This window comes from Ambystoma mexicanum, chromosome 1p, assembly GCF_040938575.1.
Source record: "Ambystoma mexicanum isolate Mex_15411 chromosome 1p, UKY_AmexF1_1, whole genome shotgun sequence".
In the NCBI taxonomy this organism is placed as follows: domain Eukaryota; kingdom Metazoa; phylum Chordata; class Amphibia; order Caudata; family Ambystomatidae; genus Ambystoma; species Ambystoma mexicanum.
In genome coordinates, this window is record NC_090921.1 from 1,387,417,575 (window position 1) to 1,387,443,092 (window position 25,518).

The 25,518-nt window shown below is 49.4% G+C and overlaps 1 protein-coding gene across 1 annotated transcript in view; it reads left to right on the top strand.

Annotated features, from left to right (window-relative positions):
• DNAJA2 (DnaJ heat shock protein family (Hsp40) member A2) overlaps nucleotides 1-25,518 on the top strand; it is a 312,300-nt gene that overhangs the window by 214,566 nt on the left and 72,216 nt on the right. The window contains exon 7 of the mRNA XM_069607061.1: nucleotides 11,911-12,055. Coding sequence (XP_069463162.1) covers nucleotides 11,911-12,055 — 145 coding nt within the window. The remainder of the gene's footprint in view (nucleotides 1-11,910; nucleotides 12,056-25,518) is intronic.

Here is a 25,518-nt window from a genome sequence, read left to right on the forward strand (position 1 = left end):
GGAAGTACAGCCAGCTGAGAGGATTTCCAAATGAGCTCGTCTTAGGGTCGATTGGTCCCACCAACCCTGAAAGGGGTCCCTCGTGCTATGGAAACAAGGCAATGACCATACACGAAAAGCTGCGCCAGACACAAGGTTTCAAATTCCCAATGCTAGGGTTTCTTACAAGCAAAAGATAGTATCAATTGACCAATTCTGATCTCACGCCCCGCGACGTGAGTTTCCTAGACCTCGAGGGACGCAAGAGAGCGAATTACGTACATCAGTTACATATATACAAAATGCATATCGTACAATCAGCAAAGTCATGTTCAACACCCCTCTGTATTAAGTTGCTTTGAACTCGGGATGACGATGGACATATCCAACGAGTATGACGATTATAATGCTTTCGATGTCTATTCTAGTAACAATGTGCAATTTAGAAAGTGCAGAGGCATCTTTTAGAACAGTGGTTCTGTTCTTGGAAGCAATCTGTACACGGAAGAGCCACATTCCAAGCTTTGCTATCTATGAGGTACTATTCGTGTCCTGGGAGCCGACACGTTCTAAAGGGTTTTGTGAAGGGGGGGCCATAAGCATAATTCAAGCATTTAACTGTATTATTCTAACATATTCTACCATCGTACGAGACTGGCTGGCAGCTGTGAAGTGATTAAATGCCCTGCAGCTTCCTCCCAAGCCTACAGAGGGAGCGTGGGCATTCCTCTCTGGGCTACTCATGAGGAGTTTCAGCAGACTCTTCAGTCCCGTGACCTTGTCCTTTCATATTCAAACAACAATGTTAACAGTTGAGCAGAGTGAGCAGAATTCGCAAGAATTGCAAGCTGCAAAGCAGTTTTTAGACAGAAAGCAATGAGCAATGGTTAACGAGCAAAATGGCGGTTCTTGCTACATTTAAAATGGCTGCTCGTCGGTCAAGCATAGCAGTTTATATTTCTATAATTTGGTGCATAAGACGGTTGGCCCACGGTCATCAAGTTACGTCTATCATTCAAATAAAGTGTATTCATTTTTCCAGATTGACAACCCAAGGGGAGGAGTCATCCTTGGCAGGTCTTCTCTATTCAAGGAAAATTTGGAGCTGCAGCAGGGCTTCACTGGGCAAACCAACAGTCCAGGAGTTGCAGCAAGAGCTCTTCCAAGTTCTTCTTTGGATTCCTTCGTCCAGTGGTCGACTCTGCCTTCCAAGCAAAAAGCCTTGCCTTTTATGCAGGTTTTTCCCCATTCACTCGTAGCCTAGCTATCAATCGCACAGCAGGGTTGCTGTCCTCCAAGAACAGCCCAGAAGGAGAGGGGTGGACCAACTAGACCAAAGATGATGGATTACTATTTCTTGACTCATAACATAATATTCATTGTACAAATAAGAAAGAATTTCACAAATTAATAAATTAGGCTCAGTGTACAAAAAAAATCCCTCCAGTCTATTCATTCATAACTCGCAGACGTTTATAATACTTGCATTTGTTGGGACAATAAGGTAACGTGTTACCATCTCAAATACTAATCAAATGTCACTTTAACACTCTAATATTCTACGATGTGACCCTATGTGCATCTTCAGGGGTAAGGAACCAAAATATAGCCCAGAGGAGGTGAGTCGGCCCAATGCAGCTGATCAATACAGATGTAATATGTATCATTAAGAGGTTATGAGCAAGCAAAGATGACAATACTGGTGTTTACGAGACTAATCTAGTCCATTTTTATCTTTTTCCCTAGAATTGAGGTTCTTGTTTCATACCCCCTTCCCTTTTGTGCTATGAAGAGCCAACGCGAAACTGGCGATTGCACTCCGTCCTGAGGAAGGTTGAACAAAATAACTGGGCAAGGGGACCTTACCCTTGTTTGAAAACTCAACCGAAATACATGTCGACGATAGTTTTCCTTACCCCTGAAGATGCAGAGGGTCACAGCGTAGAATATTAGAGTGTTAAAGTGACATTTGTTTGATTAGTATTTAAGATGGTAACAACACGTTACCTTATTGTCCCAACGTATGCAAGTATGAATGTCTGTGAGTTATGAATGAATAGACTGTGGAGGGATGGGTTTTTTTTGTGTACATTGAGCCTAACTTATTAATTTCTGTGAAACAATTTTTGGTATTTGTACAATAAATATGATGTTCTGAGTTAGGAAATAATAATCAGTCATCTTAGGTCTAGTTGGTCCACCCCTCTCCTTCTCCACTGTATAACCGCCTAGAGGACCATAGACACAGTACCAGGCATCCCTTATTTTGTGTGTCCAAGAACAGCCCTCCAGCTAATCATCCTTGGGTGCATTCCTGTAACCAAGGAGACTAAGCACAGGGCGTTTAGAGCCCCTCCCTCGCTTCCTTCCCCGCCAGACATGCTGGAGCCAGAGGCGGCTTTACCAGTGAATCCTGCCAAAGACAAAACAAACAAATGGACCAAACCTGGTTTGGCGTGGAAAGTAAATCTCAAGGAGGACCTTTCCAACAAGAAATAGCGACCGTTTTGACAAAATGGGCACCCATGGGTACCTTACTGCATCGGCAATTGCAGCCCACGATAAAAACAAACAATGATGGGGGGGGGGGTGGAGTAAACCACTGCCACCAGCCATTTAATTGTAGAAATGGTAACATTAAAATGTTACATGAGCAACCAGACAAAGGGGATACAAAGTAACCCCTCCAGCACCTTATTGTAAGATGGTGTGTGCTGGGTCTAGAAAGTTACAAAATGTAAGTAAAGTCAATTTCACTTCACTGCTCAGGAGAAGGTATATAAACCTGTGGGAAATCTAAAACCTCTGTGTCGCTGCACTGATGGTGCTTTGTGTGTCACAATGTAAAGATGTCTCCAGTCCAGCAAAAAGAGCTGTGGGGGACTCTAAAGTAGAAGGGAATTAGCACATTTCTGAGAATTCTCCTTAACATGCTTTATCTGGTGTAATGTCCAGGGCATCAATCCTATTGGTGCTGACCTAAAGAGATCGTCCTTTACCGAACTCATCTGTTAGATTCGGAACTGGTTTTCAATTCTCTTAAAGTCCCCTTAGCCACGCTTTTGCCGTACACCATGTCCCATAGCAAGGTTTCATGGTGGAAAATTCCTGTAATTAAAGCCTTTATGGAAGTTGTTAGGGAGAATTCTCAAATGTGCTAATTCCCTCCATCTTAGACCCCCAGCAACTTTGCTGGATTTTGAGGACTTGATTTTTCTTTAACCTGGAAAGAGTGAGACCCTTTTGCCCACACTTGCATGTATTTTAATGTGATTTTATACACGGTTTCTTTTGGTTGTGGAGTCTGACAAACTCCATAGGCATCATCTTTTACATTGTCACACAGCACCTTCAGTGCAGTGGCACAGGGAAGTCTTTCAGATTTCCCAAAGGTTTAAATACCTTCTCTGGGATAAACTACTGTTTTCCAGAGCAGTAAAGTGAAATTGACTTTACTTACATTTGTGACTTTAAGACCAGCACACACTATCTCACAATGGGGTGCTGGAGGGGTTACTAGTATCCCCTTTGTCTAGCTTCTCATGTAATTTTTTTTTAAGTTGCCCCTTTTCTCACTGAATGGCTGGTGGCAGTGGCTTTGTTTTAACTACCATGGTGTGCATTTACTGTGGGATGCTTTCGCAGCTGCAGTAAAGCACCCAAGGGTGCCATTTTTGTCAAAATGGCCTCAGTCTTTTTTCTTTGCGGAAAGGTCCTTCTTGAGATTCACTCTGCATGCCAAACCAGGTTTGGTCCCATTGTTAGCTTTGCTTTTGGCGGGATTCACGAGTGAAGCCCGCCTCTGGCTCCAGGGTGTCTGGGGTAGGAAGGAAGTGAGGGAGGTGCCTGAAACTCCCTGTGCTTTGTCTCCTTGGAGACACAAATGCACTCTGTGGTGATGGGCCGGCTGATTGTCCGGCAAGGACAGCCACCCTGCTGGGTGACTGACAGCTAGGCTGGAATGAATGGGCGAGAACTGAATAAAAGGCGAGGCTTTTGGCTTGGAAGGCAGTCGACCACTGGACAAAGGAACCAAAGAAGAACTTGAAGATGACTCCTGCTGCAACTCCTGGACCGTTACTTTGCCCGGTGATGCCCTACTGCAATGCTGAAACTCCAAATTTGAATTGCCAGAGAAGCCCCTGCAAGGACGACTTCCCCCTTTGAGTTGGTGGGACCAATCAACTCAAAAGTAATCCACCTGGACATCCATCTCGGAGCTAGTTGAATTCCCAGAGTTGATGCTGGAAATCGTATAACCAGGGAGAGGAACCAGATTGTGTGTTGCTTTTAAGCTGGCCTACTGCTCCAGGAAGATCCTCTGGACTCCCAGGAAGCAGGACTGACTGAGCCGGAGCCCCCTCAGCAGAGTGCCGGACCCCAGAAGCAAGGAAAGTCCATCTCAATAGCCAGGAACTGCAGTGTTGCTATTTGTGGTAGATGCAAGGAGCTAAATGCCGAACAGCCACTGAAAGTGAAGTTTGCCGGTTGCCAGTTTTGACCGTCCCAGTGCAGGAGTTCCCAGACGTCCTCCCTCTTGTCCCCACGACTGAGGCCCAGGAACTTTGAGATCTGCAGAGCTGCACAGGAACAGAAGTAATCTGCTGCATCTTTTCTTCATTTTAAAGGTACTGTGTAAAGTCAAGAGAACTTACCTCTTACTGTAGAGTTGCTTGCATCGTCTACTACTCACAGGTCTAATAAGCTTGTGGCCCTACATTTGATACTTCTTTTCTTCAAAGACGTCTAAAACATTGTGCCAAGACTTTTCCTACTTCTCCAGCATGGGGTCTGGCATGGATTCACATGCTCATGAATATTCCCCGTCGTCAGGCTGGGAATCCTCGGTAAAGAAAAAACCAGTATCAGTTTCGTTTCTGATCTGTCTTTCGTAGTAATAACCAATCACTGGTCTCTGCGTCATACTGACCACAGCCAATGACTGCCCTCCACCTAAGCACCGCCTCTGGCAGCCATCTTCAGATTTTTACCGCACGTTCATGTGTTGGGATCCTCGTGCTATTGCTCTCGAGCGTTAGTGCTATTTTTCGCGCTTTTTTCACAAAAAAACTTCGATTCTTTCGGTCAAAGAGCCTCAAGCTCCACCGATCCTACATCCGATCAACGGGGACCCGTGTCGGATTCATCTGTGCCCCTCAAGGGTGAAGATTTCGTCGAGCTACACTTCGGAGGAATCCAGAAGCTTCTCAGGCCCGGTCTCGGAGATGGCCCAGGAGAAGGGAAGCTCGACGCCCGGAAAGCTGTTCAGGGTCTGCCCTGGATGCCAGCTGCAGAACGTCTTCAAGGAGGACGAACACTCTTTCTGCCTTTACTGCCTTCATGAGGACAAGACGCACGTGGAGAAGGACTGTGCGTTTTGCGGCAACATGTCGGAACGGACCATGAAGGACCGCCATCAACGTCTCGCCAACTGGCTGGAGGGTAAGAGCCCGTCTGGCGAGAAGAAGAAGAAATCCGAGCGGTCTTCTAAGACCTTTGAGGGCGCCCCGGCGACGGGGGCCCAACATAAGGCCAAGCACCGCGAGTCCGCTGGCACCGGGAGCGCCGAACGTTCGGGCTCTACGGGCACCAGGCAGGGCGCACCCTCCCCGGCACCATCAACCACGAGCCAACGCTCTGGGTCGGGTAAGAGGAAGGCCGAGCACCCAGCGAAGCTCCTGGAGAGGCCCCGGTCGAGCTCTAAGGCAGAGGAGGAGCGTGGCAGTGCCCCCTCCCTCAAGGATAAGGCGGTGAGCGCACCTAAGGTGGTGAAGGCCTTGATCCATCCGACCAAGCCCTCTATCGAAACGGTCGCGGCGGCCCTGGCTCAGCCTGTGGTGGCTGCACCAGTGGTGGCGACCTCAGAGCCCAGAATCTCCCTGCCTCCTCGGAGGGAGTCTTCCTTTGTGCCCATCGATAGGACCCCCGTGAAACCCTCCGTGGGGAAGAAGGGGGGGCAGGGCGTCGTCGGAGATTCGGCCTCAACCTCAGAAGAGGAGCTGATCGAGGTCTTAAGCCACGGCCTAGGCGTGGAAGAAGGCCAGCCCGTCGGAATGGACCCCGACGCAGGTGACGACGACTACATCGTCGAGGATACCGACGGGGCCCCTGCCCGCCCGTCGGATTCCCCTCTGCCAGCACCGCAAGACAACTCGGCGGCCATTTTGTTGGCCATACAGTCCTTATGCTCCGAGATAAGGACGAGGCTACCGTTACCGACGGAGGAACCTCTCACGTCGGGGGATCCAGAACCGGGACCTTCTGGTGTTCCCCCTACCAAGAAAAGAAGGATCCATCCACCACCTCCTTTTCAACCGTCGCGCCCCGTCCAGCCCTCCTCCCCGTCCACCCGAGGGGATGATACGGGGACTGACACGGCAGCGACGGGTACGGACGACGAGGCATACGACGAGGATTTTCCGTCGTCGCCTCCCACCAGGGCTTCTCCGCCCGACGAGATCGGATCTTTCCACTCCATGATCTCCAGGGCTTCCGAGCTTTTCCAACTCTGCCCTGAGGAGAAGAAAAAGGAAGGCTTCCTTTATCAGCGGCGCGAGGCCAAGAGGAAGACGGCCTCTCAGTGCCTCTGTTGGACGACATTTGGGATGAGGGCCTTTCCCTCCTCAAGAACCCTTCCACGACGCCAGCTAGAAGAGACCGGTACGAGAAAAAGTACCGGGTCCCGGACACGGCCCCCCTGTGCCTCCGGGCGCAGCCTACCCCGGACTCCGTCGTCTCCGCGGCAGCCAGGAAGAAAGCGGGGGGGGGGTGCGGCCTCCACATCGACTTCCCCGCCGGACGGCGAGGGAAAGAAATTGGATGCTATGGGACGTAGAGTCATCTCGTCGGCAGCGACGACTATTAAAGCGGCCAACGCCTTGGCTATCGTGGCCCGCTATGACAGGGAGCTCTGGTACAAGATAGCTCCCCTGCTGGATTTTCTGCCGGACGACAAGAGGGCGGAGGCCCTTGAGATCCTGCAGGAAGGTGAGGTGGCCTCGGACCACGCCATCACCGTGGCGACGGACATCGCCGACACCGGGTTCCGCCAGCTGGGCAACGGCGTTTGCCTTCGACGTCGTGGATGGCTCAAAGCTACGGATTTCCGGCAGGACGTCCAGAGCAGAGTCCTGGACATGCCCTTCGACGGGAACAACCTGTTTGGGAAGACAGTGGACGATTCCCTTCAGGCCATCAAGGCGGATACTGAGACGGCCCGGGCCCTTGGAGTCCTGCTACGACGGACGCCCTTTCGGAGCGGCGGAGGCAAGGGCGCCTCCAAAGGTTCCGGCGGCGGTTTCGCTTCCTACCGTCAAGCGGCCCGCTCGTCGTCGCAAGAGGCCTACAGAGGACGAGGCAAGTCTAGCGGACCCCGCCGTCGTCGCCAAGGAGGGCAAGGCCGCGCCCAAGCAGGATTGAACCGGCCGTGGGGTCGGGCCCCCACCGAAGCACCCCGGTGGGAGGCCGGCTGGCGGGCTTCGTCAGCGTGTGGGAGTCCATCTCCACCGACCGTTGGGTGCTGGACGCCCTGGCCCGGGGCCACGCGCTCGAGTTTCAAAGAAGGTGCCCGCGCGTCCCCCCCGTGGCCAGGAAAGAACTTCACGTCCCTCAACTTCTCCTGGAGGTAAAGGCGATGCTCAGAAAAGGCGCCATCGAACTCGTCCCAAAGAGGCTTCGGGGCTCCGGAGTCTACTCGAGATACTTCCTCGTGAGGAAGAAGACGGGAGGATGGCGCCCCATCCTGGACCTGCGACGTCTGAACAAGTTCATCAAGGCGCAGAAGTTCCGGATGGTCACCCTCCAGCACGTCCTGGGTCAGCTGGAGGAAGGAGACTTCCTATCGTCGTTGGATTTGGAGGATGCCTACTTCCACATTCCCATCCTAAAGGGGCACCGCAAATTCCTCAGATTCGTGGTCCAAGGGCGTCATTACCAGTTCAAAGCCCTTCCCTTCGGACTACGGTCGGCACCCAGGGTATTCACCAAGTGCCTCGCACCGGTGGCGGCGCAGCTGCGCCGCGAGGGGATTCACGTCTACCCCTACCTGGACGACTGGCTCATCCGCGCCAAGACGAGGGAGCTCGCCGTGGTCCACACGGCAAGGACCGTCCAACTCCTCACGGACCTGGGATTCTCCGTGAACTACGCCAAATCCCACCTGGTGCCCGCGCAAGTCGCACTGTTTCTGGGAGCAGGCTCGACACAGTGTCCCTTCTGGCCTCCCCGTCGGAGGAGAGGACCAGGACCATCTTGGGCAAGGTGCAACGGATGTTGGTGGCCGACGCGGCCAAAGTGAGGTCCATCAAGTCCCTCCTCGGGATGATGTCTTCCTGCATCTACCTCATTCCCATGTGCAGGCTCCGGATGCGCCCGTTGCAAGAATTCCTGGATGCGCGCTGGATCCAGACGACGGGCAGCTTCGAGGAAAGGATCAAGCTCGACGAGAGTTTCCGACGAGCGATACGGTGGTGGGGCACCTGCGCGCATTTGACGGCGGGCATGGACTTCCAGACCCCAGCCCACCAGGAGACCGTGACCACGGATGCCTCCCTGGAAGGGTGGGGAGCGCACACCGAAAATCTGCACGCAAGGGGACTCTGGCTCCCGACGGAGAAGTCCCTGCATATCAACGTCCTGGAGCTCCGTGCAGTGTTTTGGGCCCTCAGGTCCTTCCTTCCGTCCCTCAAGGGCAAGGTGGTGAGGATCTTCACCGACCACACCACCACCATGTTTTACATCAGGAAACAGGGCGGAACCAGGTCCCCAGCGCTGTCCAAGGAGGCGCAGGACCTGTGGCATTGGGCCGTTGCCCAAGGGATTTTTCTGGTGCCGTTTCATCTGGCAGGGATAAAAAACACCATCGCCGACTCACTCAGCAGGGAGCTGCGCTCGTGCCACGAGTGGGAACTACAGCAGGATCTGGTGGATCGCCTCTTCCGACGGTGGGGCACACCCCAGATCGACCTGTTCGCGACGGCGACGAACACCAAGTGCCGGAGGTTCGCCAGCAGGTTTCCCCAGACGAGGAGCATGGGCGATGCTTTCTCGTTCCCCTGGGAGGGCCTGTTCCTCTACGCGTTCCCTCCCTTGCCTCTGCTAATCCGGCTCGTCAACCAGCTCAAGAGGTCACAGTGCAGGATGATCCTCGTCGCACCTGCGTGGCCGAGGCAGATATGGTTCCCGGACCTTCTGGACTTGTCAGCGTCCCCGCCGATCAAGCTGCCGGCGGACGCGGATCTACTCTCCAGGGAAGGAGGCGCCATCCTCCACCACGACCCGAAGTCGCTGAACTTGCAGGCCTGGCTCCTGCAGCGCTAGAGTTTGGAGGATACGACATACCGGCCGATTGCAGAGAGGTTCTTGCAAAGGCCAGGGCGTCCTCGACTCTTAAATGCTACGGACACAAATGGAAGAGGTTCTCTGTCTGGTGCCACGCACAGAAGATTAACCCTCTACGGGTTACGGCTCCCCAAGTACTGCCGTACCTGCTGACGCTGGCCAAAGCTGGTCTGGCACACGCGTCCATCAAGATTCATCTTGCTGCGATCTCCCGATACACCAGAACCACGGGGCGGACGTCCTTGTGGTCTCATCGTCTGGTGAAAGAGTTCATGAAGGGACTGTTCAGATCGTTCCCGCCGGTGAAGGCTCCGGCCCCGGCGTGGGAGCTCAACGTGGTGCTGACCAAGCTCATGGGACCTCCGTTCGAGCCTCTGCACTCGGCCCCGTTGAAGTTTCTATCGTGGAAAACAGCTTTTCTTGTGGCCATCACCTCCGCACGACGAGTGGGAGAGATCCAGGCCCTTTCCTGCAAGGCCCCGTACTTGACTTTCCACGACACGAGGGTAGTGCTCAGGACGCACCCCTCCTTCATGCCCAAGGTACCGTCGGACTTCCATCTCAACGAACCCTTGGTGTTACCTGTGTTCTTCCCGTCGCCTTCGTCGCCGGCTGAGAGGACTTTGCACTCGCTGGATGTAGCTAGAGCGCTGAAGTTCTACGTGGACCGCACGAAGGGTTTTCGGAAGACGTCACAACTCTTTGTGAACTTTGGACCTGTCAATCAGGGGAAGGCTCTCTCGAAGGCTTCCATTTCCAGATGGCTCTCCGGCTGTATCATGTACTGTCATCGGTTGGCAAACCGACCGCTGCCTGGCCGTCCGAGAGCCCATTCCACCAGAGCGATCGCAGCTACCACGGCGTTCCTTTCTGGTGTGCCCCTGCTGGACATATGCAGGGCTGCTACGTGGAGGTCGACGCACACCTTCACGAAATTCTACTGCGTCGACCGGGATTCCAGGGAGGAGTCCAGGGTCGGCCAAGCAGTGCTAAGCAACCTGTTCGCCTGAGGTGAGCCTGGTGAGGAGGTAAGATGCTTAATGTTGAGTTTGATGTAATGCTTAATGTTGAGCCTTTGCCACCTCCCGTGGTTGTGCATGTGTGTACTGCTATGTATTCTTTATTCATGAGCATGTGAATCCATGCCAGACCCCATGCTGGAGAAGGAACAAGTTACTTACCTGTAACTGTTGTTCTCCAGCATGGGTCTGGCATGGATTCACATGCGAACCCTCCCGCCTACCCCTCTGCGGCTCTTCACTTGGTCATACTGCCACTTCACGTGCTTCCAAATCTGAAGATGGCTGCCAGAGGCGGTGCTTAGGTGGAGGGCAGTCATTGGCTGTGGTCAGTATGACGCAGAGACCAGTGATTGGTTATTACTACGAAAGACAGATCAGAAACGAAACTGATACTGGTTTTTTCTTTACCGAGGATTCCCAGCCTGACGACGGGGAATATTCATGAGCATGTGAATCCATGCCAGACCCATGCTGGAGAACAACAGTTACAGGTAAGTAACTTGTTCCTTGCCTGCAAAGAAGTGCTTCAGCTCATAGACTTTTGCCCATTGACTTTGGCTTAGCCTGATCCACTGAATGAGTCTCATGGGGGGTGGGGGGGGATCTGAAAGTATTTGCCTGCTTAAGAATATTTGTGGTCTCTTGTATGTTCGAAATAACATTTTCCTTTGACTTACTCCAACATGATACTAAATACAACAGTGATGTATTAATGTCCCCAGCACCCTAGCTATTAGTCACCTGAGGGTGTAGGTTGTGTCTGTGGGCCATCGCAAAAGGGTACTACCTGATTTAGAGATATTAAGAGTGTGTATTTTGTGAAGTATATTTGAGTGTTATATTGCTCCCTTCTGAAGACTTACTGACTGATAAATAATAATTGTTTATTCAAGAAACATTGTGTGTTTATTTGAATACTTGTTACTGTGAATCTGTGTAACTCCCCTACAGCTCACATTGACCCCTCTTGACATGATCCTGGCTGCTCAATCACGCTACCAACCTGTGTAGTACAGACGTATACCAAAGGCTGGGTTCCCATTGCCAGGAGGTCAGGGTTGCTGAGTGCACCGAAAGGGTACTGCATACAATCTTGCCTAACAGCCAGTAGTAAAAAATTTAAAAAACAAAAAAAATGTTTGGGGACCTTATAATATTGAGGGAAAGTTGCCTAAAAAAATCTTTCCTAACCAGTTCTTTTTCTTTGCAATCTTCAGTGCTTCTCCTGCTCCTTGTTGACTTTTACACTAACAAATACATACCAAACTACAACTAGATACATCCAATTAAACCAGCCCAAGCTGCCCACATTTTTTAATGCTAGCCATATTTCTTTATCGACAATTGTTGCATTACTCTCTGAACACTGGTGTGCTCTTCAAAATGTTTGCCCACAATTGATTGCAATATTCACTGGAAGACAATGTGAATGCAAACTTCTAGAAGTGTGCTGATGTATTGGCTGTCTTTGTGGTTGACCCTTTGTATCACATTGCAAATAACTGGGTTGCTCTTAGTCTTTAGAAAGTTGGGATACCTCTTGCTAACCCTCTGCTTACTTGTTCTACAGACGTTCCAGAGGGAAGGGAATGACCTACACATGACACACAAGATTGGACTTGTGGAGGCGCTTTGTGGGTTTCAGTTCACGTTTAAGCACCTAGATGGACGTCAGATTGTTGTCAAATACCCACCAGGAAAAGTAATTGAGCCAGGTACTACCTAGATTTTCAAACACTTTATGGAAATTGTTTGTAATCGTGTGCCAGTGTGAATAGCTTGGTTACTAATATGTTCTGCAGAAATGGCCAGAATTACATGATGGTTCAGGGTGTGTTTTTTCAGGTTAAACCAGTTGCTTAGCGAGTGCATTCTAACAATGCTGTTGGAGCAACATTCCTGAAAGGTAAATTAAATATATTTTAATGGTAAAGTCTTCGACTTACCGCTGCTTTATGGGTGGTCTGCTTTTGTTGACATAAAAATTAAGTTGGTGCTCCTGTTATTGCACCCACAGTATGCGTTTGTTCATCTAGAGGCAACAAGGTAGGTTTACCTCCAGTGTGCAATTTGCACCTTCTGTGTGGAAGGGTGGCAAATCCAACTATTATGTAGCTGGCCTGAAAGCATTTCTTGTTTCTTCTATTCATATACAAGGGGAGTTGTAGTTCATGAGCTCTTTTGTGGGACTTTCCTGTTTACCACTTTGCATTGACCTTCATTAGCAGTGTAGATTTCCAGTTCTATGGATTTCTTACTTGTGATTGTTACCTTGTTAGTAGCTTTGTGAGCTGGAATTCTGGAAAATAAATGATTTCCAAAATAAGAAAACATATTCAGATCTATGGCTGGCTCTGGCAAACCTCAGTGTCTCATCCAAGAACTCTGTGGCTGTCTGGTGGACATCAAGCAACTTGGCTGTTCCCCTGGACATTAAGCAGTGTTCAATCTACCTTCAGCTTATTCAATGTGCTAAATTCTCCAGCATGGGTGTCTTACATGGATTCACATGCTCGTGAATATTCCCAGTCAGGCTGGAAATCCTCAGTAATATTAAAGCAGATTCACTTTAAAGCTAAATTAAACTGCTAGTCGTTTCTATAGCCTATCGCTATCACTATATATCATAATACCCCAACCAATGACGCTTCACCCCTGGTGGCCATGTTCAGATGTTTACTGCACGTTTTTGTTTTGAGTCCTTGTGTTTCCTCAAAATATTGATAGCCTTTTTCTTATTCTTGTGAGAAATCTTCACTTCATCTTTTCAATTACTGTTGTGACTACTGGCGGCTGAGATCGCTTGCTGGAGGAGATCCAGAACCTCGTCTGATCTCCAGACAGTGTGCGACGGCAGGCCAGACTTGGGCCTTCCACTCGCTCCATGGCAGACTCGTTAGGGCAGTTTTCTAAAGTCCAACTATGTGCTTCATAAAAACATACATCAGAGACAGTAACTATGGGCTTCATAAAAACATACATCAGAGACAGTACATAAACTCCACTCTTAGTTTAAGGCCGTGCCACCTGAGAATGTGTTGGCATGGACAGAGCAGTCATGCTTATCTTAGGAGGGAGAGAAGGCTGTAGTTTGGTACAAAGAAATTGCAGCCTACATATGGTCCAAAGAAACACACACGCTGTGTATTGTAAAAATAAAAGATTTATTTAAAAACAAGTTGACCAAGATAATTCTTGGGTATGGAAGTACTCTGTCATATGAACACAATCATAAAAAGCAACTCAATACCTATGGTATGCAAATCTGGGTATAACCTTATTTAGAGAGACTAAGTCCAGGTGAGTCAAACCTAAGTTTATACATTCCGGATAGTAATATACTATTCAAATGGATGTCTTCCCACGTATTCCTCAGCTTTGATATTCGGTATCCAGCTCGAGCTGGTTTGGAATTTTCTATTTGGCAGAGGGGGCTGTGCGTTGAAGGCGTCAACTCTATATCCCTCGAGGGCCTACATCTAGAGGATGACATCGAAGGTATATATAGAAAGCGCAGCGTCCGTTGGCTTGAGTTCAATATTTCCGCGAATGCTATTGCTTCGAGAAATACATTGCGCTTCTTTACTTCACATATTGCTTCGAGAAATTGAGTAGGTGGTCTTCTTGAATCCTGTCTTGGAGGTTGTCGGTGTCTAGGAAGTGTCGAGACTGTGGGTCAAAGATGTCATTCACTGATCCACATCACATTTGTTTCTGATGCTACGGGGTGGAGCATAACACCTCAGACTGCTCCAAGTGCCAGTAGATGACTTTAAAGGCCTTGAAGGAAAGAAAGGGGAAGTTAATGGTAGGTCAAAACCACAAATCTACCCGGACCAAAACACCTTCGACTGAGTCGAGGCGACTCTCCTCGGAGTTAGAAAGTTAAGAGGTTGAGATCGAGGAGTGGCTCCCACCACTCATCGTCGAAGAGGTCCAAGAAAAAGCACCATAGGTCGCCTTCTTTGACTTTGTTGGACGCTTCCCCCGAGAGGGCATCGTTCCCCCACAAAGAAATCCACTACGGCCGAGTGGGAGGCTTTATGAGCAGAGATGCTAAAAATATTTGAGAAACAAAAGCCTCCAAGACATGCTTCTACCGCGCCTTTTGAAAGAAGCTGGGAAGGAAAGGGCTCGACCTAAACCCGCACGCCCTTGAGCCTGAGACGAAAGCCTGATCCTCACCGAGAGCTGTCGAGGCCCCGAGTCAATGACGTATCATCGAAGAATCCATCGAGCTGGAAACACAATGTTAGGAATTAATTGATGTAGTAACCCTGGAGGAGACTACACAACACGTGTTCGCTTGGTATTGGGTAACCCACCGTTTGGTATAGGCCTGTACTTCACAAGTTGGTTGTGTGACTGAGCAGCTAGGCTTATCTCAAGGGGGGGTAAATGTGAGCTGCAGCAATGAAATCCACAAATACAAGTAGCCAAGTAACACTTAAAATCAAGGTTTTTGTTATAATTATTTATTCAACAGTAGTTTTTAACTAAGCTTTCTATAAAAAGGGCAAAATATTTAACAATGAAGGGCAAAATATTTAACAATGAAATATACTTGAAAATACTTTTCCAGAATCAACTCAAACTAGTAGATACTCTTTGGAGATGCTTCTTACACACAGCGATGACTTCACTAACTAGGACAATGATGGCCTTTATATATCACATCTACACTTTGTAGATTCTGAGGTATGTAGAAAGGAAAGGTTAAGGGAAGGAAAAAGGTCCAACAGGTTGTCAGAGCATGTGAGCACTTAAATCCAGTGACGTCTAGACGGACACCTTTCCCAGCAATAATAGTTAAAGCAAGTTGTTACTTGGCATTTATATAGTGCTCTACATATCATTATGACCTCAAAGCGCTGGTATGTTGAACGCCCTCACCGTAGTTCATGTCAGTGGAGGGAGATGGTGTCATAGGGTGTGTGTGTACCAGTTGTGTGCAGCTGATGTAATTGTCGGGTAGCTGCATACTGGCGTTAGTTCTGGTGTTGAAGATATTAGTTGTATGTGTTTGCAGTCTGGTGGGTGGACATCCAGACAGGGTTTGGCTGCGTTGGGCCTGAAGGACGCTTATGTGAGCAACTAGGCCGGAATGTCACGGGATAGCTGCGTTTTATTAGGGTGATGTTTTCATGGGGTAGTTTTCGTATATGAACAGCTAGTCCGAATTTATCAGGGGTATAGCCATGTTCTAATTGTGTGATGGTGTATAGTAGAGAGTAGGCGTAGTGATATGATGGATGGTTCATCTTTAAAACGCCCGAGACCAGGCATGTGAACAAGATGGCAGGGAACACATCGCCACACAGGGACAGTGGGTTGGTCTTATGGTGACAGGAGGGGGCATATGTATATATAGCAACAGCATGGGGGACAAGAAAGCAGAGTACACAGTGACATATGGGCATAGTGGGCACATGGCGACAAGGGTTGGGTAATACATTGGGATACATAGCAACATCATGGGAACAGGATGAGAGGGAGCACAGCGACGACTCATTGTGATGGGTGCAGAGCTTACAGCGATGACATGGGACTATACAACAGCATGGGGAACAAGAAAGCAGGGTACGCGGACATGTTCACGGTGGGCACACACAGGAACTAGAAGGTAGGGTAATTCCATCCATTCAATCTATTCCATCGCTGCATCCCTCCGTTTCTTCATTCCATCAACCATCAATTCCATCGATGCATCCATCAGTTTCTTCCATTTCTTCATCCATTCGTTCCATCCATCCGATGCATTCCATCACTTCCATTCTATTAATTTGGTCCATCATTCCATCTACATACATCCTATCCATTCATTCCATTCCACATGCGTCTATCTATTTCATCCATCTCATTCATAACGCGTGCATCCATGCCATCCATTTGTTCCACATGCGTCCATCTAGTCTCTTTTCCATCATCCGTCTTTCTATCTGTTCCATCCATCCTATTTTCATCCATTCCATATATATACCGTCTATTCATTCCACATTCCATCCAGTCATTCCACATGCGTCCATCCGTCCCATCCATTTCATCAATCCATTTCATCCATCTATTCTATCCTGGGGGTAGGATCTAAAGTTCATGTTCAGTGTGCATATACGGTTGTCTATAGCCGAATAGGTGGGCGTATTCATTGAAGACCAGGTTGGGGGTCCCATTGTGTATTTAGTCATTGGGTTGTTGGGAGTTCAGACGCTGCTTTAAGGTTGTTTGTGTTATGTAAAGAGCAATGTTTTTAGTAATTTGGGGAATGTCCTATGTCTTGGCTGTGTCAGATGTGTGGTGGAAGTGAGTTCCACAGTCTGGGCCAATGCTGAGAGAGGATCATCCAATCCTGACGGAGTTGGTGGTTGGCATCACTAAGAGGGCAGAGCTTGATCTTAGGATGCGGGGTGGGAGGTAAGGTTTTAACTTACCTTGCAGGTATAGTGTGCCGGTCTTGTGCACTGCACGATGAGTGATGCACAGGGTCTTGAAAATGGCCCTTCGTCTGACAGGGAGCCAGTGGAGGGCTCTGAGAGCTGGAGAGGTGTGGTCTCTTGGGCCCATGGGGAGGAGCAGTTTAGCAGCAACGTTTCGCGCTCTTTGGAGTTTATTATGGTGGTATGCCAGGACTCCTAAGTAAAGGGAGTTGACATAGTCCAGTATCAACATTACAATAGACATAAAAGCAGCAAGTCTGTTAGGGAAGGAGAGGTAGGGAAAAATGCCCCCAAGAATTATGATATGGTAGTGACAACATTTAGATACGTTATTGACCTGTCGGGAGAGGGTTAGGCCAGAGTCCATTGTGCATCCAAGATTTTTTACTGTGGTGGAGGGGGGGGCGGGGGGGTTGTGGGGTTGGCTCAAGGAAGTGGACGAGATAGCTCGACGTTGCCGCACACCACGATTTCGTTTTTAATGCGGATTAAGAGGAGGTGGTTTTTAGTCAGCCAATGGTTGATATCTAGGAGGCAGGCTGCGAGGTCAGGCTCCGAGTTGGAGTTATGGATTTTAAGGATGATTTGGCTATCGTCAGTGTAGTTGTCGCACAAGATATTGTGCAGGCAGATGATTCCAGGAAGGGTGGACAGATAGCGGTTGAATAGGAGGGCATATAGGCATGCGCCTTGCGGTACTCCAGTATTAACTGAGCCAGCAGCCGAGACAAAAGGGAGGAGGATTGTTTCCTGTTGAGGAAGGAGGCAATCCAATTGAGAGCGGTTCCACGGATTCCAAAGGAGTGGAGGCTGTCGAGGAGAATTGAGTGGTTAATCGTGTCGAAGGCTGCAGACGGGCCGAGGAGAATTAGTGCTGCACATCCTGCAGTGATCTTAAGATCGTCCCAGATTGAGGCCAGATTGGTTTCGGTTCCATGTCGTGGTCTGAAGCTTGATTGGGCATGGTCGAGGAGGTTGTAGAATTCGACAAAGGCTTTTAGTTGGAGTATGCTGTTCGGTCTGTGAGTTTTGAGAGGAATCTGGTGTTCGAGATGGGTCTGTAGTTTTTGGGGTCAAGGGGGTGAACGGGGTGTTAAGGGATGTGGTTTTTTTTTTTTTTTTTTTTAAAGAGGCTTAACATGTGCATTGTGAAGGCGTCTGGAAAGATTCCAGAGCTGAGGGAGTCATTTAGAATGGTTCTTGCATGCTCTCCTGCACAGGTGGACGAGAATATTTCTTTGAGGGCTGATGCGGAGCAGGGGTCTAGGGGGGGAACCAGATGTTTTGCTAGGAGATGGGTCAAGAAATTATTCTCTGGAGATTGGTTTGCAGGAGTCAAAAGTGGGTAAGGTAGGGGGTTGTGGCAGGGGGTGGTTGTTGGATTTGTCGGTTTTTGGGGCGGGAGAGGGAGGGACAGTTAAAGTGAAGTCGTCCTGTCGAGAGTGGTGGTGTTTAAGTGCAGGGAGAGAGTCGCAGAGCGATTGTGATGGGGCGGATTGGGAGTAGGTGCAAGAGGGTTTGATTAATTCAGATATGATTCTGTGGAGTTATTTGCTGTTTTCACAGTTGAGAATCTGAATTTCGTAGTAGGCTGATTTGGCTTTCCGGATTTCTGCTTTGTACTTGCTATGGTGCAAGGTGAAAAAGTGGATCTGCTGAGACTGGTTTTTTCTGCTCACCATTTGCGTTCCAGAGATTTATTTAGTTTTTTGGCATTCCTCAGTTCAGGAGTAAACCATTTGGCAAATGGTCCGAGGCTTGAGGAAGAGGGGCGCAAGGGGGTGAGGGGAAGTAATGAATCATTGAGCCATGAGACAAAGTAGTCGGTGGTTAATCTGTCAGGGGGGCTTGTTGTAGGGGGTCTAAGAAGGGCTTCGGCTAGATCAGGGCGGATCTTTAGTTTGTTCCAGCATTTGCGGGGAAGGCGGGACGTTGATTGGGGGGGGTGGGTGGGGTGTCTGTGGGGGGGGTGGTTTGGGGAGAGGATGGGGAAAGGGACGACAAAGTGGTTGGACCAGATGAGTGTTAAGGGGGGGTTTAGATATATCGGGTCATGGGAGCTGAAGATGGCATCTAGGGTGTGCCCTTTAGAATGGGTTGGACCGTTCATATGAAGGGAGAGGTTGAGCGCCTCAAGACTGTCGACCAGTGAATGGGTCATGGGGTTGGTGGGAATGTCTCCAACCAGACATTGAAGTCTCCTAGGAGAGTCGGGGAGGGGTGATTTACTTGAATGGTAGCTACAGAGTCAGAGGTTGGTTGTGAAATGTCTGGCATAACCAGGAGGTCTGTAAATGATTTGGAAGCTGTGGGAGAAAGTCTAAGGTAGTGAGAGTTTAACTAGAAGGGATTTGCATGATGGAATGCATGTCTGAGAGTCAACGAATGAGATGGAGAAGTGAGATTTGAAGAGGACTGCCACGCCGCCTCCTAGTAGGAGTAGGATGAGGGAGTTGCTGGGCGTGGGGAATGCCTCACGTGCAACAAGGGCAAAGTCGTCGGAGAACTAGGTTTCAGTGATGAAGACTAGGTCAGGTTTGTCAGAGGAGAGGAAGTCGAAGATGTTGCGTCTATTTTTCACCACAGATCTGGCATTAAAAAGGATGCACCTGGCTTTGGAGTGGTGTGTGGTCATTGAGGTTGTTGGGGTGTGAGTAGGAGGTGCATGGGGGATAGTGGGGGGGGAAACGGGAGTGGTGGGGGAAATGGGAGTGGTGGGGCGCTCAAGGTCAGCGAGGCAGGGAGAGGAGGGGTAGTGGGGAGGTAGGGTGTCGGCGGGCAAAGGGTGGCGGCAAGTCGGTGGAGGCTGGGAAGAGTAGGCGGCCGGAGGATATGTGGGGTGTGGGTAAAGATTAGGAGGGGCGGGTGAGTGGACATGTTGTCAGTGGGCTAGGGGGTATTGTGGGTGTGGGGGGGGCAAGAGTCTCGAGTGAGTCTCAAAGGATTGGGAGAGTCAGTGTGCAGGGAGACTAGGAGGGAGAGAGAGGCTGGGTAGAGGTGGTGAGGAGTAGTCATGGAGGGGGACCAGTCTAGTTTCCTAAATTTCAAGGGTTTCTGTGCAGTAGGGGTGTGGGAGAGGGTGGGGGGGTCGGTGGGGTGAAGGAGATGCAGCTACTATTCTTGCGAGGGTGAGACATGCTGCTTTTTCAGAGAGGGGAAGGGATATGGTGGGGGGTTGTTGGCATGTGTCGAGGGGAGTTTAAAGGGTTGGGGGGAGTTGTTGGCTGGAGGGTGGGCAGTTTGTGATGAGTTAAGGTCTCTGAGGTATTGCGTGGAGGATAATTGCTGGTGGGTCGGAGGAAGGGGTGGAAAAAGGTGAGGGTTTGAGCTGTTTAGAGAGCCAGCGTGCTGCTCTGGCTTGGGAGTTTGATATGGGGTGGGGTGTCATGGTGAGTGGTATTAGGGAGTTCTCAATAGCAGTCAGAGGGAGGGTGGGGAGGGATGAGTTTCGGTGGGAAGAGGGGGAGGGAATGGGCTTCAGGGGTGTAATTGATTTCAATCCGGCACGTCACCTAAGTCAATGCCTAGCGTGTAATGCACAACTGAAACCCTTATTTATTTTGTCTGAAAGTTCTTTTATTCTGAACGATGTACCACTTATATCACGCCCCTCTCTTGGAATCCCCTCCCGCCCCGCCCCTCCGGTCACACTGAACCAGGAATCAGGCTGGTTTGCAAAGTTAAAATATTTATATATTCACAATATTCTTAATGGGGATGTAATAATCACCAATGGGGTGATGTCACACTAAGCAATCTCTTTAATCACAAGGAGTAATAATGAGCAAAAACAATTCGGCACAGCAATAATACTTCGGTGAGTGTGTTCAAATCAACTAGCAATGTGGTTACTCTTTCCCCCTGCACACCCTTCAACCCCCAATATGCAATATCAAGAGATAGGAGAGAGAACAGGTTTCAAGAATGCAGAATTCAAATACAAATGTCAATCCCAATTTCCCCCCAGCAAACGAGAGAAACAGAGTTGATTGTCAAACTGGTTTTTAAAGTTGTCTGAGAATGGATTAGGTAAAACACTAAATATGGCCTAAATCACTGAAATTGTTTAAATTCTAATGGGAGCCGCTTTATATGGATGCAGACAAACACTAGCAAGGATTTGACACCCATAAGCAATGTGCAAAGTGAAATTTGAGGTTGGGTGCAATGAAAAGCTATTTTACACGTTATAGAAATTCCCTAAGACAAAATTCACTGCAAACTTTTCCACGCGCGGTAATTCCGATTGCGGGAAAACTATAGGGAGTTGAGATGCGATTTTTGGTTCTATGGAACGCTGTGGATGTTAGCTAAAAGCAGACGTTTAAATTTTGTTTCTAGCATAAAACTTGGAAGTTATGGACGTTTTACTGGAGGTAGTTTTTTCAGATATAGGTGCAACAATGAGAAACGTGGATGCGCTTTTAAAAGACACAGGATTTCTTTACACTAGGGGTAACTATGAAGAAACAAATACTACACGGGAGCACAGCCACTAGACCAGGATGCCTCTGGATCAAGTTTTTTCCTGCCGAGGAGCTTGCCGTCAGATGAAATATATCAGCGCAAAGATATGTTTAACAATACTATTACAGAAGGAAGATAGTAGGGATGAGGGAGAGTTCAGCCAATTCAAAATAATTCTAACAATGCAGTTCTGGATGTAAAAGAGGATGGATTTGAGATAGGGATTGACTATGGATATGACATAGGCTAGTGACAGTCCTATACTATGCATACTCAATAGATAGGTTTGAATGGAACCATCAGGGATTCTGGTCAGTCAAGATTTCTGGACAGGAATTCTGCTGGGCACACCGGACTGGGACCGGCTGCTGGGCACACTGAACTGGGACAGCAAGGTGCTCTGGTCTGCACGGCACAGCACGACTGGACTGGGTCTGCAATGGCTCTCTGAGCACGGCACAGGATTTGGTTTAATCTGCCCTTCTCGGTTCTGAAGATACTTATTTAGCAGGAAAGCAGTTACAGCACCGCCCGGCTGCTTCTTTGGTTTCCCCTTTACGTTTGTGGGATTCTGGTTCTAGAAGTATAAGGCCTAGCTGAGAATTGGCCTTTCTGCTTTGCCAAGTTTCTGGAGTCTGGAGCAAGGAATATGAAAGGATCTTCAGGGTGCTTTGCCAGGAAACCGGTTAGTGGGGGAGTCTCTCCCGCCTCCTCCGGTCTGTTTGCAGTCCAGAAGCAGCCTTTCTCCAGCATGGGGTTTGGCATGGATTCACATGCTCATGAATATTCCCCATCAGGCTGGGAATCCTCGGTAAAGAAAAAATCAGTTTTGTTTCTGAACGGTCTTTCTCCTAATAACCAATCACTGGTCCATGGGTCATACTGCCCCTAGCCAATGACTACCCTCTACCTAAGTGTTACGCTCACCTGGCTCCCACATAGGTGTTGTTCTGAAGTGGACAGCTGCGGTCTCCACCAATGTGACGCGTAGGGCCAAGATGACGGACTGGACTGGCCCACCTAGCTTCGTTTGCTTGGCCCGTAGGAATATTATTCTGCAAATTGAGAAAGGGGATTAACCACCCGTGGAGTTGAGTGTAAAACCCCCCCACCCCCGCTGTTCTCCCCACAGATCACCTTTGATGTCCCCTCTTGTAGTCTCCTGATGGTTTGAAAAGATGAGCTCTCCATCCTGCATTGAGCGCAGGGGCGCGTTGATAACCAGTTGCTTCACTGGCTCGAAGGAATTGGTGAGTTCCAGAACAATATTGACTCCGAAAATTATGTAGTTCGGAAGAGTTCACATGTCTGAATTTCACTCTTGTCCAATTCCTTGCAGTTTGCAGCTTGACCCCAGCGAAGAGTTCCTCGTGGTAGTTGACGAAGTTCAGGTAAGGATTTGGCTTATCCTACACAGTTCAATAAAATAAGGCCAGAATGTAACCTGTTGCTTGCTCCCTTATTCAGGTGTGGAGAGTAAACATGAAGTTCGGGGAATAATGCCTCTGGCGGTAAAATTAGGTAAGTCTATTGTGGTGAGAAGAGTTCCCCTTGTTTGTCCCTTTGTCTCGCCTTGTCCTTTTGTTCCCCTTAGGGGCCGGGGTACGGCGAGGATGCAATGGAGACTGCGCCGAACCGTGAAGAGGAATAGTACCCCCGGCAGTAATCGAGTAAGTCTATGGGGGTAGTTACTATTGCCTCTGTTTCTTCCCTTGGCTCATCTTTGCTGTTCTTGTGTTCCCCTTAGGTGCAAGAGTGCGACGGGAAAGTGCAGAAGGATGCAGTGGATCGTGCGGATGCTGCGAAGGCCGGTGAGTTCAGCGCGGCGCTGCAGCAGGTGAGGCGGCGCGCATAAAATGCTTCTTTCGAAGGGATTGTGTCCTCCGACGTATTCCTCATCTTAGATATCTCCTTCCAGCTCTGCTGGCCTCGGAAATTTTTTTCTCTAGAGGGCGCTGCGCGTCGACGTCCTCCGAGTCGATGTCCCTCGACAGCCGCCGTTTCGACGTCATCCTGCCTATAAAGGCTGCGCGCAGCGTCCGTTGCTCAGTTCCGTTTTTCCGTGCTTACTCGGTGCCTCGGAATACCGTTGCTCAGTTCTTAGTCAGATTAATCCTATTTACCTCGAGTTATTCGATCCGTACTCGATGGCTTCCTCGTCGGAACCGACAACTCCTCGATCCGGCTTCAAAAAATGTCGAGATTGTGGGAAAAAGATGTCGTTGACCGATCCTCACAGAATTTGTCTGTGGTGCTTGGGAGCTGAACACCATTGTTCGGAATGCGAGGACTGTATGTCCATGACAGCTAAGGCCCTGAAGGAGCGTAGGGGGAAGCTGGAGAAAGATGAGACTTTTAAAGCTTCTTCTTCGTCGACGAAGTCGAGACATTCGTCTCCTCGTCACCATTCGCGCTCCAGGTCTCGGAGTGGGTCTCATCACTCCTCGAGATCGAAGCACTCTAAGAGGAGACGTCGAAGATCCCCTTCTCCGTCTTCCTCTTCCTCTGTTTCGCCAAAAAGAATCCCTTGCCCCACGAAACATAGTTCCCGGGCTGAATGGGAGGAATTCCGAAAGAATATGATGAGCGTCTTCGAGAAAGCGGCCTCGACCCCCTCGAAGACTGCCGAGAGCGATGCTCTGGTCGAAAGACCCGAAGGTCAAAAACGCTGCGAGTCGCAGTACCCGGCGAAAGAAACCTCTCGAGCGCGTTTCGAACCCTCCAGCAGAGGGTCTATGACCCCCAAACCTTCCTCGAAGGTTCCGTCGACGCCGTCGACGAAGGTCACGTCGAGGTCGATGTCTTCGACGCCGTTGTCGAGGGGACCTTCGACACACGGGTCTGTCGACTCGACGCCGGCCTCGACACCGGCGTCGACGCCAAGAAAAGTCACGGTTACCACACATCCAGTGACTATCCCCAGGCCCTCGACGTCGATGGCTTCGATATTGTCGAGTAGAATTCCAATTCTGTCGAGGTCCTCGAGGCCTCCACCTCTGTTTTCGACGCCACGCTCGAAGCCTTCGACGTCGACGACATCGACGCTTTCGAGGCCAATAATGACAAGTTCGGCACCCTCTGCCTTGGAAATGGGATTTACTCCCTTTGAGTTCAGAACAATTGAGAACTATATCCTCAATTTTAGAAGAGGGTGATTTGTCTGAACAAGACACATTTGAGTTACAGGGACCTGTAACCCCAGTTAGAGAGGAATTTTCCTCTGAAGAGCGCAGATTAAAGGATCTTCATGATTCTTTACATGAGGCAAGTGGGTTAGACACTTCCCCTGAGGTGGAGTTTGCTAAGCCAGACCCGGGGGAGCATGCTGAAACCCCCTACAGAGCCTTAATGGCCAGGATTACAGAGTTCATGGGGTGGTCTGCACCTTCACAATCTTTCCAACAAGATGACCTCACGGATATTCTTGACAAAGGCCCACAAGAGGATCCTGTGGTGCCCTTTCATAAAGCTCTTCAGAGAAAGATCATGACAAACTGGGAAACCCCAGATGTAATACCAGCAGTAAATAAAAAACTGTCTACAAAGTACAGGGTATCTTCCACAGACCCAGAGTTTTTGTCTAAACACCCATCCCCAGAAAGTCTGGTGGTACAAGCAGCATCCTCTACCGATGTCAAGACAGCTTATCCTACAGTCCCACAGGACAGGGACGATAAAAAATATGATGCTATGGCAAAGAAAGTCTTTTCAGCATGTAGCATGGCGTTAAAGTCTGTTAATGCTACTTGCACCCTTGCTAGGTTCAGCCATACACTTTGGGAGTGTGCTTCTACAGCGGCTGACTGCATCCCGGAGGGAGAAGAAAGGGATGCGTTCCTGAATATTATACAGGACGGTAAAGACGCTATGTGCGAATCCCTCCAGACGGGCATTGATTCGGCTGACAGTATCAGCAGAGCAATGGCGGCAAGTACATCAACCAGGAGATTCGCTTGGTTGAGAAAGTCGGGTTTTGCCCCAGATGTGCAAGCCAGGCTCTTGAACATGCCATTCGATGGCTCTTCTTTGTTCGGGAAAAAGGCGGATGACAGTTTAGAGAAACTGCAAACTTCAAAAGCTGCAGCAAAATCCCTAGGAGCTGCAATCCGTCAGACTCCTTTTCGTCCCACTGGAACCTCTGCGAGGGGCAAGTCCTTTCGCTTCTACGCCGCATTCGGAAGAGGTAGAGGACGACCGGCTCAAAGGGGTCAAAGAAGAACTACCCGAGGTGGACGGGGTAGATATTCTAAAGCCGCAGCAACAGCAGGTGCCTCTTT